This window comes from Dendropsophus ebraccatus, chromosome 4, assembly GCF_027789765.1.
Source record: "Dendropsophus ebraccatus isolate aDenEbr1 chromosome 4, aDenEbr1.pat, whole genome shotgun sequence".
Classification (NCBI taxonomy): domain Eukaryota; kingdom Metazoa; phylum Chordata; class Amphibia; order Anura; family Hylidae; genus Dendropsophus; species Dendropsophus ebraccatus.
This window is the reverse complement of record NC_091457.1, coordinates 66,012,126-66,027,472: the sequence shown is the minus strand read 5'-3', so window position 1 is coordinate 66,027,472 and position 15,347 is coordinate 66,012,126. Positions and strand designations below refer to the sequence as shown.

Below are 15,347 nucleotides of genomic sequence, written 5' to 3'. Positions count from 1 at the left end.
AGAAACCAAACTGCCTGTGTTGCAAAAATATTGCACATGGGGTTACCTCTTTTAAATCCAATAGTACTGGTCAAACATTCCCCATTAGACAACACATGAATTGCTCATCCGCTTATGTCATTTATTTATTAACTTGCACCTGTGGTATACAATATGTGGGAAGAACTAAACAAGCCTTTCACAAAAGGATAAATGGTCATAGATCCAACACATATAGGGGCTTTCTCAAACAGAGCGTATCTAAACATTTAGCAGAAATCCATAATCGCTCCTTTGATATTGTTTCAATTTGTCCCATCGAACAGATCCCACAAGAAAATGCAGATCGTTGGTCCACTCTATGTAAACGGGAGTCATACTGGATATACAAATTACAGACACTAATTCCCGAGGGCCTTAATGAATGCATTGAACATATATAATTATATACTACCACTTTTGTCCATTAGAGGGCACTAGCACTTTACTATAAGATTTATTCTATTTTATTATTATTACCCTTTTCTTATCCATCATTCAGCCTTACTTTTATTCCTATTCTTTTCTTTTATTCCACAATGAAGTTACCAATATATATTTATACATATCCTTATCTTTTTGCTCCCTAAACATATGTATGAGAGTCTTTTCTTATTCAGCCTCATTTTTTATTCTTACCCTTTATTTTATTCCCATCTTTTCTTTTATCCCACAATGAGGTCACCAATATATATCTATACATATCCTTATATTTCTTTGCTCCCTAAACATATATATGAGAGTCTCTGATTCTTCCACTCACCGCAACTACACTCCAGTGTTTAAGAATACTGCATTCTCAAATTAACGTAGCGTGTGCCTGATATACACTACTCTATTTTTCAAGAATATCGTACCGCTACACTTACGTAGAGTACGATGACGCGATGATGTCACACGTCCGACGGACCACTCCATCTCTCTGAATTAGCATATGGACTTAGCGTGCGTTGACGGGATGACGTCACACGCCTGAGAAGATTACTCCGCTCATCCACATCATCGGGACTCCGGCTGTCTGGCTATGATGGGGGTTATAGCCACCAACACGGTAAAACTATGGATTTCATTTCATACTATCATGTTTTCTCCTAACCAATCATGTATCCCAGTAACTTTATACCGTCTACAGCTAGTTGGACTAATGTTTTTTATGTGCTGGTTAATCCCGCGATGTAAGTGAAAAAACATATGCCTGCTCATTCACGTACTTTTACTATGAGCTTATAGTGATATGCTTTGGGAATCTCATGGATCCATGGACTGATATTTATTTATTTATTATGAGTTTATATTTATTTATACACATCTTTTACCTGATTGTTTTTTAGCATGTATTTATATCTGCCCACCCTGGCCACATGGACCTATTTGTTTATGTTCGTCTACCATGTGCTCATGTTTGTTTACCTTGTCTTTGGACTTCCTGAGGTCACTGACCCGGAATGCCCATATGATGTCATCAAGTTGTGCCTATATATACCTCATGCAGTGTCTGCTTTGTATGCTTGATAAAGGCCCATGTTAGATAATATAGGGCCGAAACGCGTTGCAATAAATGAACATTGATTTACTACGCCATCTACTTTTGGATAACTTTTGGTTGCACCGCCGTGTGTAAACTGTATATACTCCTGCGCTCATCGTTTCTGGTGTGGATTTGGTCTTCGGTCCTGTAGTCGTTTGACTACACTTCTGCACTTTAAAGGGGTATTAGAATAGCTTTTCATCTTTCTAATATCAACCTATTATGGATTCTGCCGTTTTGCTGCTTTAAAAGGTGCACTCACCCGCTCTTGAAACATAAAATCATCTAAACTGAGTCCTCTCCAACACTGCTCCCTGCTCGTGGCCCCCACCTTCTGTGTTGGGGATCACAAGTCCTCCATCTCTTCTAACCCTGGCCACTGAAGTGACACATCGCTGCTGCTGCTGATCACTGTATGGCACTCTCTGTCTGCCTCTCTAAAAGCAGCAAAACCCCATCCCCACCCCATCACTGTGTGTGGCCCCCTCCTCTTTCTCCTTCCACCTGCGCTCCCCATGCCACCAATGATCACTGTGTGCCTGCTGATGGCACTCTCAATCTCCAGTCTCACTCTCTGACAGCAGTACATGTAGTGGCCCAGAACAGAAGATTTTTCCCTAATGATAAGTCTGTATTTATTTATATTCTGACTGTATCGGTTCTGAAAGGAATAATGGCCACTACAAACTGTTAGTGTTATGTCAACCCCCCAGTGTTCAAGTTTGGTATTACTCATATTTCTCATACATATTGGTTTATTTGTTGGTTAGTAGTGTGATGATGCAACTAGCCTGGTATCACGTGATCTCCCCGGCTGCCATAGTAACCATAACAGCCGTTGAGCTCTGGCTGGGATCAGTTGGGCACACCCCTTTTTCTAGAGACTTCCCCCTACCTTCAAGGGGGAAGGACGTGTTTCCTTACGTCTCCTCAAGGAAAGACGCCACAACCCTGCGGTATCCTATCGATTGTTGGTCTGAAGTATTCCTGTCTAGTCCAGATCATCCTGACTCTTCAATTCTCATATTTATCTAAGATCTGGGTATCGTTTCCAGTTGTAGCCGCTCCATCATTGTTAACAGCAAGTATCCTGCTCATCCTGTTTACCCAGCATCGTACTCGCATGACTACTACGCCCATCATTTAATTGTCCCTCACTTAAAGTAATGCTACTACACCACAGCCTATTGCAGCATCATCTACTACCATCAGTTATATTTAGGTTTACTTCAATCCTGGCTGCGTCCAGAGAGAGAGAGACTGTTGCTATTAGTAACCACTGAGTTAATAAACGTACAACTACCATTGTTTCTGAACCCTGGGATTGGTCTGGTTATTGGTGCCTCGACTAAGGACAACGAAGAATCGTGTGGTGTAACGGGGTCCCGCTTAGACAGATGCCCGTCAGTTAGTCAGCTCCCCTCGTGTCATAACCGTGACATAATACCTGGCCATTGACTAACTGGGCTAAACCTGCTATAAGTAACTACTACTCCCAACAAGCTGCCCCGGCTCACCACATGCTAATTTTGGCGTCCACGAACAGGATTCTGAATACAGTGTGCCTACTCCGGATATTCCCGAAAGTGTACTACAAACCCCAGAAAGACTTTGCCTCAGGGGTTGTTACTAGAGTTGACAATTGGGCGAATGGTCATGGGAGTTGTGAATGTGAATTTATTGCTGCGCCATGCCCCGGAGAGGAGGTGGTTAACCGCCACGCTGCTAAAGTGTGGGAATCGCTCGGCGCCATAGACTTTGCTGCTGTTTCTCCTGATTGGATGTTCCAGCCGGATGACGTCACTGTTGCCGGGCAGATTGACCAGTCGGGGCTTCCGGTCTCCACGCTCCTCCCTCCAGGTCCTAAAAAGCCCGGCAGTGCGTAGCAAGATGATGGCCTACGAGGAGCGTATATTTGATGCTGCCACCCCGATGCTTCCAGAATTGCCTGACCACTTACCGGCACTTGATCCCGCTTGCCTGCTAGCTCCGCTCCCATCTGACAGCGACAGCAGCTGGGGATCCGCCCGATCCGAAGACGGGGATTACAGCCGGGCCTTTACTCCGAACTCCATTGGTATAGGTGAGGAGACCTCGTCTGACCTCAGTGGCTCCCCGAGTTCCGACCACTCCGGCTCCTCCAAGTTTACCTTCTCTACTGGGCCATCCCCCTCATCCTCAGAGGACGACCGGATCCTAGACGAGTCCTCACCGGTGCCCCCAGACCCTGAACTCAGGGGAAAGACTTTCATTAAAGGGGTTATCCAGCGCTACAAAAACATGGCCACTTTTCCCCCTATTGTTGTCTCCAGTTCAGGTGCAGTTTGCAATCAAGCTCCATTTACTTCAATGGAACAGAGTTTTAAAACCCACCCAATCTGGAGACAACAGTAAGGGGGAAAGTGGCCATGTTTTTGTAGCGCTGGATAACCCCTTTAAGGGCCTTATATCTCCGGGCCTATGGCGGCCTCCTGGGCGCGACTCCCCGCCTCTGCCACAATGGGTGTTCGGCCGGGAGCCCAAAGTTATGCAGTTAGTGGAGGATATCCAGCGGGCTTTCTCTCTCTTGCCACCCGCCACTAAAGCTGCGTCCGCCATGGCTACTACTACGCCTGCAGCCTCTACTACCGACAGGAAGTCCCCAGCAGCTACCACTGCCAGTGAGGTCTCCTCTGCCAAAGCCAGCCTAACACGGGAACCACCTCCATCAGTGCCCTATCCTGACTATGCTCCACTATGGGGTCATCCATATATCCCCTACCCGGAGTCTAACGCCGCATCCGAGTGGCTCCTTATCCACAAGTTAGAGAGACCCAGGCCTGGTGCAGCCCCTCTGGAGAGAAGAAGGGGGACTGTCACCAAATTCAACAAACAACGAGGGTATGGCCTGATTATGGATTCCTACACCGGTACCAGCCGGGCTATTTGAACAACATTACCTCTGGGGAAGTTGTAGAATACACCCTGGTGGGGTCCCCATAGGGTCCCTGGGCTGCAGCTGTCACTAGGCCCAAGAATCCAGTACAACGGCCCTTCCTGCCGTCCCCCTCAGAGCAATGGGATGAGGACTGGCTGGATTTCAAACCTCTGGGTTCCCTCACTGCTACTTCCAAGACTCTGGGCTCGTCTACTACAACGACCAGCGCTGTTGCTCCCACCGCCGTGGCTAAAGCTGCTGCTTCTACCATGACAGTCACCTATCATGTGGCCCCCATCATCTCTCCTATCACCACAGTGACCCCCAACATTGTGGCCACTACATACATGCCCTCCCCAGCGGCCAATCACTGTGTGTGGCCCCGCCCCCTCCTCTCCCTTTACATCCCTAGCTGCTGATGATCACGGTGTGTGTATGCATTTCCCGTCTTCTTGAACCCCCCAGCATGGTTGCCCCTGGTGCCGCTGCTGTATACCACTCCATCAGCCCAATCCCATCCTGCCAGTCTCCGCCGCTGCTGCAGATTGATGTGTCCTCCATGTGCCACCGCTAAGCACTGTGTGGCTGAGGATAGTGGCACTGTGATGGCACTCAGATGAATGATGACAGTGTCTTCCACTTTATGGCACCCAGATCACTGTGTGCCCCACCACCACCACCCCTGTTGCAGGAGTACAATCCCAGGATGTGTTTGAAGGCTTTAAAAAGGTATAGAATTCTACATATTATAATAATTTCACTAATTCCTATTGTCAGGGATTGATCTTCTCTGTCAGGGCTCCTCTCTTCAGTTGCAGCTTTAGTTGCAACTTTGTTTACTGTGCAAAGTAGTAATGACCAGCAGTGGGCAGTAAAGAAAGCTAAGGGGGTAGGTACAAATGGACCAATCAGAGAGAAACACTGCATGATGGAAGCCTAGCAGAGGCCCTCGGCTGCCCATAGAATGGATCAGCTTAGGTTGTGAGCTCTCTCTATAAGGGGTCACCAGTGCAATGACGTACAAGGTACGTCATGGTGCCTTAAGGGGTTAAAGGTTCTTTTGTAGGTCGGCCGCCACCTTTTTATTTGGGGCCTAGAATAAGGCAGTGCGAGTCCCCAAAATGCCCCCACTGTATCTACCAGGAACAGAGAAGCTTTTACACAGTAAAAGAAAAAAAAAAAAAAAAAAAGTACAACTTGTCCTGAAAAAAATACACCGCTTGGAAGGATGACCACTGAAAAACTTAAGGCATTAAAGGGGAACTCCGGGTAAGAAAAAAAATGTTTTCTATTAAAAGTACATTAAAAGTAATATAGATGTATCTATACAATGTATTACTGTATCTGCGCGGTTCTGCCACACTGGTAGCTGATAGAAATCCAGGAAGAAAAATGGCCCCTGTGCCAATTCACACTGTCTCCTGCTCCTTCTGCTATCCCCCCTTAGGAGACAAATACTCCATGTCTCTGTCTCACATTGTGTGTGTGTTTGCTGAGTGCAGGGTGATGATGCAGACAGGGGGCAGGGCGTGATGTCACAGGAGGCTTGGCTGAATCCCCCAATGCCCTGAGTAATTCACCATCTCTGACCAGCCAGAAGCAGCTGCTGCACTCATTTTACTGATTGTGATGGGTGGGGGACTGATGATCAGCTGAGGAAAAGCATTGCATTCTGGGAACTACTCAACAAGGAAGGACAGAAACACAATACAGAACAAAAACCCACTAAACAAATGGATTTTGGTAGTTTCAAAACTGGGATAGACAGGTAAGTAATGCTATATGCTTCTGCAGAAGTTTAATTTTTTTAACCTCTACCTGGAGTTCCCCTTTAAGGCACAGAATGTATGTCAGCAAGACCACTGTCTAACAGATAGTGGCCTTGCTACTGTTTCCCAAGGTTTATCTACTTTTGGTATTGGAGGAACTGGGCCATCCATGAAGCCAACTCTCTAATGCAGCTACTAAAAAAATAAATAAAAAATTGCCCCTATATAAGCTCACATGAGGCCAGAGCAATGCAGCAAAATACATGATTATTGGGTATCAACCCTCATGCAGCATTTTAATTCTATAGGTCTATGCCCCATCACTTCTTTGATAAAAGATACGAAATATTTTCTTATCTTGCTTGGACTTTCCAGCTGCTGGGTTATTACACTTCTCATTTTGTTTTCTCCCATTTGTACCAGATGATTTTTTTTCCTCCCAGACTTTTTTCCCCTTAGTTTGTTAGTTCACTATTTTTTTTTTTTATTTCTGCTCAAAGATATTGTTCTTGCCTTACTTGTATGACCACCTGTTTTCTGTGCCCGATCTACACGTGTAATCACCCGTATTGTTTGTATTACTGTGGATTATCATCTCTTGCAACTATTGTAGCTGGGAAACTATGGTATAGGTGTGCAATACATTATTCTAATAAAGATGCCCTTTGTTTAATCCTCATCTCTTAGCACGAGCGGAGAGGTGTTATACCAACCACCTCCTGCTCTTGAGGACCTGTCCTGCCCTACATTACACTGAACTCACTGATATGAATAGAAATGGATACTGTGTAATATTTTATTGCCCCTGTGGTGGCGTTGCAGAGAAATTAAAGCCTTACACTGGAATTCCCCACAGGTTACAGCTAAACACAAGGGACAACATTTGAGCTTTTTGTTGGGGAACCATTCTAACCAGTGGGCTTTGTATAAATTACCACAGTGATCTGCGTTAAAGTGGTTATCCAGCTCTACAAAAACATGGCCAATGTCTTTCAGAGACAGCCCCACTCTTGTCTCCAACTTAGGTAGGGCTTTTCTGCTCAGTTCCATTGAAGTGAATGGAGCTTAATTGTAAATTGCACCTAAACTGGAGACAAGAGTTGTGTTGTCTCTGAAAGAAAGTGGCCATGTTTTTGTAGCACTGGATCACCCCTTCAAAGTGAACCAATCACCTTTAAAAAAAAAAAAAAATAAATAAATCAAAAATCGATATGAGGCCAATAATGTGTGCTAATACACCCTCTAACACACTTTATAGCAGCTGCCCCTGCCCCATACACCCCAAAATCATACTTTGATCTGGTCCCACGCTGTATGCCAATTTCTCTCAAGTAGTCACGGCCCGGGGGCTGGGTATGGCTGTAATCACGCCTTTATGGGCTTCATTCACTGTATCATCATCCAGGAGGCTGGCCTGGGACACTGACATACACAGTAGAGATGAGCCGAAGCGCTCATCAAGTAAAGTGAATCGCTTCATTTGATTGGCGCTCTGCTGATCACGCCGCCGGGCTTCCTGCACTGCTCCGCTCCCTGCCAATACTCCCAGGATGCGCGAAAAAGCTGGATTCAATCCTGGGAAAATTCTCCTAGTTTCCCAGGATTGGATCAAGCTTTTCCCCGGCACCCGAAATGGTGCGGCAGGAAGTGGGGCAGTGCAGGAAGCCTGGCGGCTTGATAAGCGGAGCGCTGATCAAAAGAAGCAATTCGGCTCATCTTTAATACACAGCATAGCGGCTTCCTATCCCCCTGTACTGTGTATGTGTGAACTAGCCTCTCATACAGGCAGCTGCTGCTTATACAGAAGGGTTAAAATTATTCATTCAGAGACGCTCTTATCCCCCCCTCCTCTCTCCTCATGTTCTCCTCTGCTCCATCTCCCTGTGACAGCAGCGGCTTCCCTCCTCTCCTTTCCTCCTCCTGCCATGGCCGCTGCACTCCTTATCTCCCATCTGCCTCTGCAACAACATCAGAGACTGAGCAGAGGGGCACCAGAAGCATGAGAGGGGGGGCCATACACGGAGGAGGGGGGATAAGAGCGTCCCTGAATTAATCATTTTAACCCTTCTGCAGCCAGCAGCACAGGAATGGTTTGTATGGCTGCAGGTGGGTTACAATCATTAATTCAGGGACTCTCTGTAAAGCAGAAGCCCCCTGTATGAGAGGCCAGGTCACACATACACAGTACAGGGGGATAGGGAGCCGCTATGCTGTATCTCAGTTACACAGTCCCAGGCTCGCTCCCCCAGATGATAATGCAGTGAATGACGCCCATAGAGGCGTGATTACAGCCAAACCCAGTCCCCGGGCCGTGACTACTTGGCCTGAACGTGTCTACTTGAGAGGAATTAGCATACAGTGCGGGACAAGATCAAAGTAAGATTTTGGGGTGTATGGGGCAGGGGCAGCTGCTATAGATATATGTGTGGAAAGTGTGTTAGAGGATGTATTCGCACAGATTATTGGACTCATATTGATTTTTCAGGTGATTGGTTCCCTTTAACTTGCTGCTGGATCATAACTTATATGTACATTTTTTAATGGGCGATGGGCAAGTCACAGCATTGTTATTGGGCATACAGTGCAATATCAATAAAGTTGAGGCTTAAATTGTAAAACTAAAATGGGATATCTTTATTGCTGCTGTAAAGTATCCTTCCAGCAGATGAATGAGAGTCCTCATCTTACTGTAACATTACAGCGTAACTGTCATTTCAGGGTCATTTTTTTAAAAACATTAAATATCAATAGTACAAGCAATTTTAAGAAACTCTGTAATAGGTTTTATAAACCAAAAGAGTTTCCTTCTGGCCTGAAAAAGCAATCTCCCAGCCTCCCTCCTCACTTCAGAAGAAGCAGGATTTCTGTCTCCATTATGTGGCTATGGAGAGGGGAGGGGCTGTTAGGAGTGACTGAGCACCGAGGATTTCTGCACAGCACAACATCCTGCAATCTTCTCTCAGTAAGTTCATAGATAAGCACTGACCTTTCTGACCCCTGAATCCTGCAGTTTAGGTGTCCAGAGAGTCTACAAACAGCTGACCTTCCTGTCACCTCTTCCTGCTCACTCATCTCCCTCGGCCCCTCCCCCCTTCATAGGCTTACAATGGAGAGAGCAGAGCCCGTCTTCACTGGCTTCTCTGTAATGAAGACGTGTTTGCCTGATAATGCACAGATAAGTAGTCAGGGGGGGAGGCTGGGAAATTGCTTCTTGAGTACAGGAGGAGGCTTTTTTTGGCTGATAAAACCTATTACAGAGTTTCTTAAAATCGCTTATACTACTGATTTCTGCAATAAAAAAAAATATGACAGTTGCGCTTTAATGGTCATATAAATAAAAGGGATAAATATACAATGTTTTGCTCCACTATTTGAAGTATCTTTGGTCAGGGTCCTCCTGTACAATACAGAATTCCTGTAATGGGATCTTGTCACCATCCTCCCAACAGCTCCTCTCACAGGTGAAAATAAGAACTGCCCCAAACTCCAACAGCATATCTGTAAGATACATTAGATAGCTCATATTAAAGGAAGTCCAAAAGCGAGCTTACACCAAAGCCTGGTATTAGCAGAATGTCCTACCTGGTTTTGATCCTTGCAACATTGCTACAAGGGCTGGCATAAGCTGGAATTCAAAGACTCTCTGGGCTCTGCAACGTGGACACAGGGGGGGTGGTAGTGATGCTGCATCTGGAGGGCTCATGTACAAAGGGCTTCCATTCCAGGAGTATCTTTGGAGGTAAGCACAGTAAAAAGAACTCTGTAAAACTATTCAAACTACTGTCTGTACAGACAGAATATTCATAGACCTGTATAAATATACACCATATTTATAGATGGGTAGCTCAGACCCTCAGATGTTGGGTAAGTTCTTGTCTCAACATGACTCTCAGTCTACTGGTAGATACGGTTATAAGTGACAACCAGACTAGCTAGGTTTCAGGCAGGTAGGAGTTTACCAACCTGAGGATCTGTTGACGGCATGGAGAGATCTTCTTCAAAAATTTGTGAAATGTGATGTCTTGTTTCTGTAGATCACACTTTTCATATTTTTCTACTTCTCCTTTTCCATCACAGCTGTAAAAGAATAAGAATTACCCTAATGCAGTTGGTTAGCTTTAATTACTTAAAGGGGTTATCCGGTTAGGTAATGTATATGTTGTATATCATCCCCCTCCAGGAGACTAACAATTTATTCTATACTTATTATCTATTCATTGTCCTTCCCCCAATTCTCAGATGCTGCTTTCTGTTGAAGACAAAAAAAACTGTGTGAGCTTTTCTCTACATCCCCCTCCCTCCCTTCTGATGTAACTGATATAACTTAGTCCCTGGTAGGCTTTATCTGCACCTTTGTAGCTTGTTTGTAATGCTGGGAGGGTTAATCTGAGGTCAAGTTTTAGATGAACTTACTGTCATTAACCCTCTTAACATTACAAAGTTGCAGATAGGGACTTGTTTACATCAACCGTATCAGAAGGAAAGGGGGGTAGGAGGGAGTTGAGAGCAGAGATAGAAAACTAAAACTGATCTCTTCAGTCTATGTCTTTAGCAGAAACAGCAGGCTCAAAACTGAGGGAAGGAGACGACATGTATAAAATGAATTGTTAGTCTCCAAGAGGGGGGAAATTTAAAATATTTTACCTAACTGGATAGCCCCTTTAATAACTGGATAGCCCCTTTAATATACAGTATGCTGACTGAGACCCCAATCCCTGCATTAATGTAGCTAACTCATTTTTCCTCCCCCATAGCGCATGCACTTTTTGCTTGAGCAAAGTGTACCACCATGAAGAAGGCACAGTGGTTTGTTCATCACATTCTCCTTTATAGTACGCTATACTATTGACTAGTAAGCCATCCAACCAGTGCACTGCTTGGGGCTTCGGAGCAGACAGAATATGGCATGTGCGCAAGTTCCTCATTTTTTGGTTTAATAAAGTTTACCAAAAAGCTAACTAAAAGGTGGCCAACCCAAACCACTCTTTAATAGCAAGATGTATTAACAGCAATAGAAATTATCAGGTACACTGCGAGCTAACCAATATGACCACAATTATAGCTCTCATGTCACTCAAGCTTTGGAGAGCCTGTAAAGACAGACCTGTTATCAATGAACACAACTGAATACTAATAAAATAAAATGTCCCATCCAATGAGGGGATCCTGTTTGCCATTAAACTAGCTAATACATTGTAGCTCACACAAGAAGTGTTCTGCATTTCCTTTCACCTCTGCAGATCCTCCATTACTGCCTCCTCGTTCTTCTCATAATCCCTAAGGAGACGGCGAGCATGATCCAGATCCATGTCCCAAGCACAATCTTCCTCCTCTGCAACTGCTATATAATAGGATCTGAAGACTGAGTCACAAGACTGTAAAGTCTCTGAAGTGTCAGTGAGTGAGAGGTTCTGGAGCTGTGATGTCCAGTCTGTGGGTGCCGCTGGGCAACTAGTGGTGGAACACTCAATGACTGGCAGTGCTGGTTCATCCTCATCAAATCCCCAGTCATCAGCATCTTCACACCAGTCTCTAGCTGCCATCTTGTTTTCCTGTATAAAAACAATGAGCCTTCTGTGAACACAGAATCCACCCATAGAAATGTCATTAACACACATACACACAAGGATCTATTGTAGTACCTGCTTTGGCACCTCTTTGGTGGCCTGTGGATTGAGGGTCTCGATGCACTGTGATCTTACTGCCACCCAACTGTATAAGACACCAAAAAAGAAAGTTATTTTACAACAGGTATATTGTAACAGCCAAAAAAAAAAAGGTTCATAGCAAAATGATTCAATGCAAAGGGATTAATAGTAAAGATTACAGATAAGATGCAGCCAGGCTGGATCCACTATGGTAATTTGCTGGCGATTCCAATATATACAGATACGGACAGGCCTGATGCTTCTGTTTTTGCCAGCTTCTACCACTTGGCCATGGAATCAACTAAAAAAACATTGGGGGAAAAATTTATCAACGGTTTTTACACCTATTATTTCATACTGCAAGAGATGTGGCCAAGGCTCTTAAGTATGCTGCTGGGCCAAGCCTCTTTCACACTTCACTGTATTTTCTGCATATTGGAGACAGCTAAATGAAGGGTACTGTGTGTTTCCCTTTCTTAAAGGGTACCTATCATTTAAACAAAATTCTGACACGTCATAGGGACATGTCAGAGGTTTGGATCAATCAGCCCGAATAAGACCCCCCACCGATCATTAGAATAAAGTTGCAGACGCATAGTCTTCCCATACTTATTAGCTGCTGTATGCCCTACAAGAAATGTTGTTTTATTTTCAGTCTGATATCTCTGCTGACATCTCTGGCCGAGACAGAAACTGTCCAGAGAAGGAGAGGTTTTCTATGGGAATTCATAGAAAACCAAGACAAAGTTCCTGTCTGGGCCAGAGATCTCAGCAGAGAGCAGTGTGTCAGACTGAAAATAAAACATTTCCTGTAGGGCATACAGCAGCTGATAAGTATGGGAAGGCTTCAAATTTTTTAATAGCAGTAAATTACGACTTTATATAACTTTCTGACTCCAGTTGATTTGAATGAAAAAGATTTTTGCTGGACAACCCCTTTAAGAGTCTCCACTGATTGCCCCCTACAAAATTCAAAATAAGGTAAAATCCACAATAGACAGCAGTTTTTAGGTTGCATTTCTGCACTGTTGTCCCAAAGTATCCCCAATACTACAATTATAAACCTATTAATAGTCACACTTATTAAAAAGCACAACATGAAGGCAGTAAGAGAGCCCCCTGGGGTTAAATTGGGGGTAAATAATTACCTGTACGGTTTCCCCCAACATGACTTTGTACTGCATGCGAAGACATTGATAACGCGATGGTATTGTGAGCCCTCTAGGGGGCAGTATATCTGGACAACATGGCAGAGAGCCGATGAACATAGAAGACACGAAGGAAACGAAAGCTTCACAGGTGGCACTTGGTCCTGACAAAAGAAATTTCAATGAATTGTTGCAGATAATGATTGTGTGAACTATGTCATACAAAAACTAGGCTGAATTTTCATAGTGTGGCCTTTGCAAGAGAAGGAACCCAATCATAAGTTTAGCTATTCACTAAAACAGGACTGTGACAATCTTTAGATGGATTAGTAGAATGGGGTGTTGCACTCAAACATAACTTCTGATATGTTGCTGTTATTATCTAATTAGTCTCCTTCCTCCAGTTTTCAGCTGCTGCTTTCTGCTGAAGGCACTAAAATCTGTGTGCGGGCTTTTCTCCCCATTCTCCCCTCTCCCTTCAGAGACAGCTGATGTCTCTGAAGTCCCTATCTGCAACTTTGTAATGCAGGAAGGATTAATCACAGTGAGTTCATTAGCAACTTGACCTTAGTTTAACCTCCCATCGTTACAAAGAAGCAACCAAGCAGCAACATATGAAAGTTATGTTTGAGCGGAATACGCCTTTAAGCTATTAAGAACACGGTCCTTTTAAAGGGCAGCGCCACTCTTGTCCTCAGTTTCTGTTTGGTATTGCTGCTCAGTTCCACTAAAGTGAATGGAGCCAAGGTATAATACCACACACAAGCTGAGGACAGGTATGGTGCTGTTTTAGGAAGAGAACAACTATGTATGTCTAATTCTGAACAACGCCTTAAAATATTTAAAACTAAAATCACCAGCAGATCTTACCGGTAAACCTCCTATCTTGCTGACATCCCAGGATGCAGTCTCGCTTCCCAATACTGCATCCTTAAACCCCAACAGCACACGTTGCTCTTGGGAAGCCGCCAGCGCCATCACCCTACAAAGGAAAAACAGTCCCCCCTTAGGTTTTAGTTCTATATCTTTGGATGTCATTGTATATCATTGTGTCCCCTATAGGCAATAGAGCAGAGGTGCAGTGTAAAGCATGGGGGAGGGACAGAGCAGTAACCTCTTATGTTGTGTGGTGCTGGAGAGCTGGAAGTTAACAGTGACAACAGATGGACACATTACCCACAGCTAAACCATATATTTACATACAGAACATAGGGTAACACAATCTACACGGTTAGTAACTCCTGCTTTCAGCACAGCGGCCATGGCATGCTGGGAGTTGTAGTTTCACTGCTCCTAAATACATCCCCTTCTATGTAAACCACCTACTAGTCTATATTCCAGGGGTCAGCATGAGCGCTGGTTACCTGGAGCGCTATGAGGCCATGTCATCTGTACATGGTGCAGGGCAGACACAGGCCTCTCGAACATGTGCTATGTGTAGCGGGTCACACTAACACATGACAACCTAACCTACTGCACAACACACACCCAACAGCCAATCCCTGACTGAGCCGCACAGACAGCTGGGATCAGCTGACCTCATTACTGACAGCCGCCTAGCCAATCAGGTGTACCAGGAAGCAACCAATAACTGGCAGAAGAGAAGGAAAGAAAAGTGGGCGGGGCGTAAGTTTAACACATTGCTGCTAGGCAGTTCTGGATTGCAGGGTATGCGGCTGCAGTGTTCTGCCTTGAGGGCTACACACGTGACAGATGGTTTGCACAGCGTCTGTACCTTGAAGAAGAACCTGCTGTGTCTCATCATCTGCTGTGAATATACACTTCTGGCTTCTTGAGTTGTAGTTTTAATAGCAGAGTTTCACTGTCTGATGGAAATGATGCATGCTATAAAAGCCAGAGCTGTATATGCACATCAGCTGATGAGGCCCAGGTAATAGCAGGCCAGGAATACTCATCAGGGCACAGGACTGGAGGGGATCCTCCTGCTTACATAGCTCTTTTCTATAATACATATTGCTAGGAATCACATATGATTGTAAGAATACAGTTATCACAAGGGATTGTGTCACCTATCATGGATAGAGTGTGGGGACCTGTGGGGACTGGGATCAGTATCATAATCTCTGCAGGATAAATCAGTGCTATATGGATAAGGCTGGGTTTAAAGGGGTTAATCAGTGAAAAACTTTTTCTTTCAAATCAACTGATATCATATTATTAGCTGCTGTATGTCCTGCAGGAAATGTTTTATTTTCAGTCTGACACAGTGCTCTCTGCTGCCACCTCTGGCCAAGACAGGAACTGTCCAGAGCAGGAAATGTTTTCTATGGGGATTCATAAAAAACTAAGACAGAGTTC

At 44.6% G+C, this 15,347-nt stretch overlaps 2 protein-coding genes across 5 annotated transcripts in view; one reads left to right on the top strand and one right to left on the bottom strand.

Moving 5' to 3' along the window:
- Window positions 1–15,347, top strand: part of TRADD (TNFRSF1A associated via death domain) — an 81,368-nt gene that overhangs the window by 34,770 nt on the left and 31,251 nt on the right. The window contains exon 1 of one of the 4 annotated variants that reach the window (XM_069965975.1): window positions 14,634–14,654. The exons of 2 other annotated variants lie outside the window; for them this stretch is intronic. The gene's annotated coding sequence lies outside the window, so the exon portion shown is untranslated. One more of the 4 variants, XM_069965974.1, reaches the window with a different exon arrangement.
- Window positions 8,843–14,485, bottom strand: PDCD2L (programmed cell death 2 like). Its single transcript, XM_069968472.1, has 8 exons — window positions 14,393–14,485; window positions 13,899–14,010; window positions 13,029–13,192; window positions 11,875–11,944; window positions 11,465–11,784; window positions 10,196–10,309; window positions 9,815–9,963; window positions 8,843–9,730 (listed from the first exon to the last, which is right to left on the bottom strand). Exons 2-8 carry the CDS (start codon window positions 14,004–14,006, stop codon window positions 9,600–9,602), a joined length of 1,056 nt encoding a protein of 351 aa, XP_069824573.1. The 5' UTR covers window positions 14,007–14,010; window positions 14,393–14,485; the 3' UTR covers window positions 8,843–9,599.

What these genes read in the sequence shown, in the direction of transcription:
- PDCD2L (XM_069968472.1), bottom strand. Translation starts at nt 14,006, where the DNA reads ATGGCGCTGGCGGCTTCCCAAGAGCAACGTGTGCTGTTGGGGTTTAAG. An exon ending in TGTTGGGGGAAACCGTACAG is followed by an intron (nt 11,945 to 13,028) that starts GTAATTATTTAC and finishes TGTCTTATACAG; the next exon opens with TTGGGTGGCAGTAAGATCAC. An exon ending in GTAATGGAGGATCTGCAGAG is followed by an intron (nt 10,310 to 11,464) that starts GTGAAAGGAAAT and finishes ATTCTTTTACAG; the next exon opens with CTGTGATGGAAAAGGAGAAG.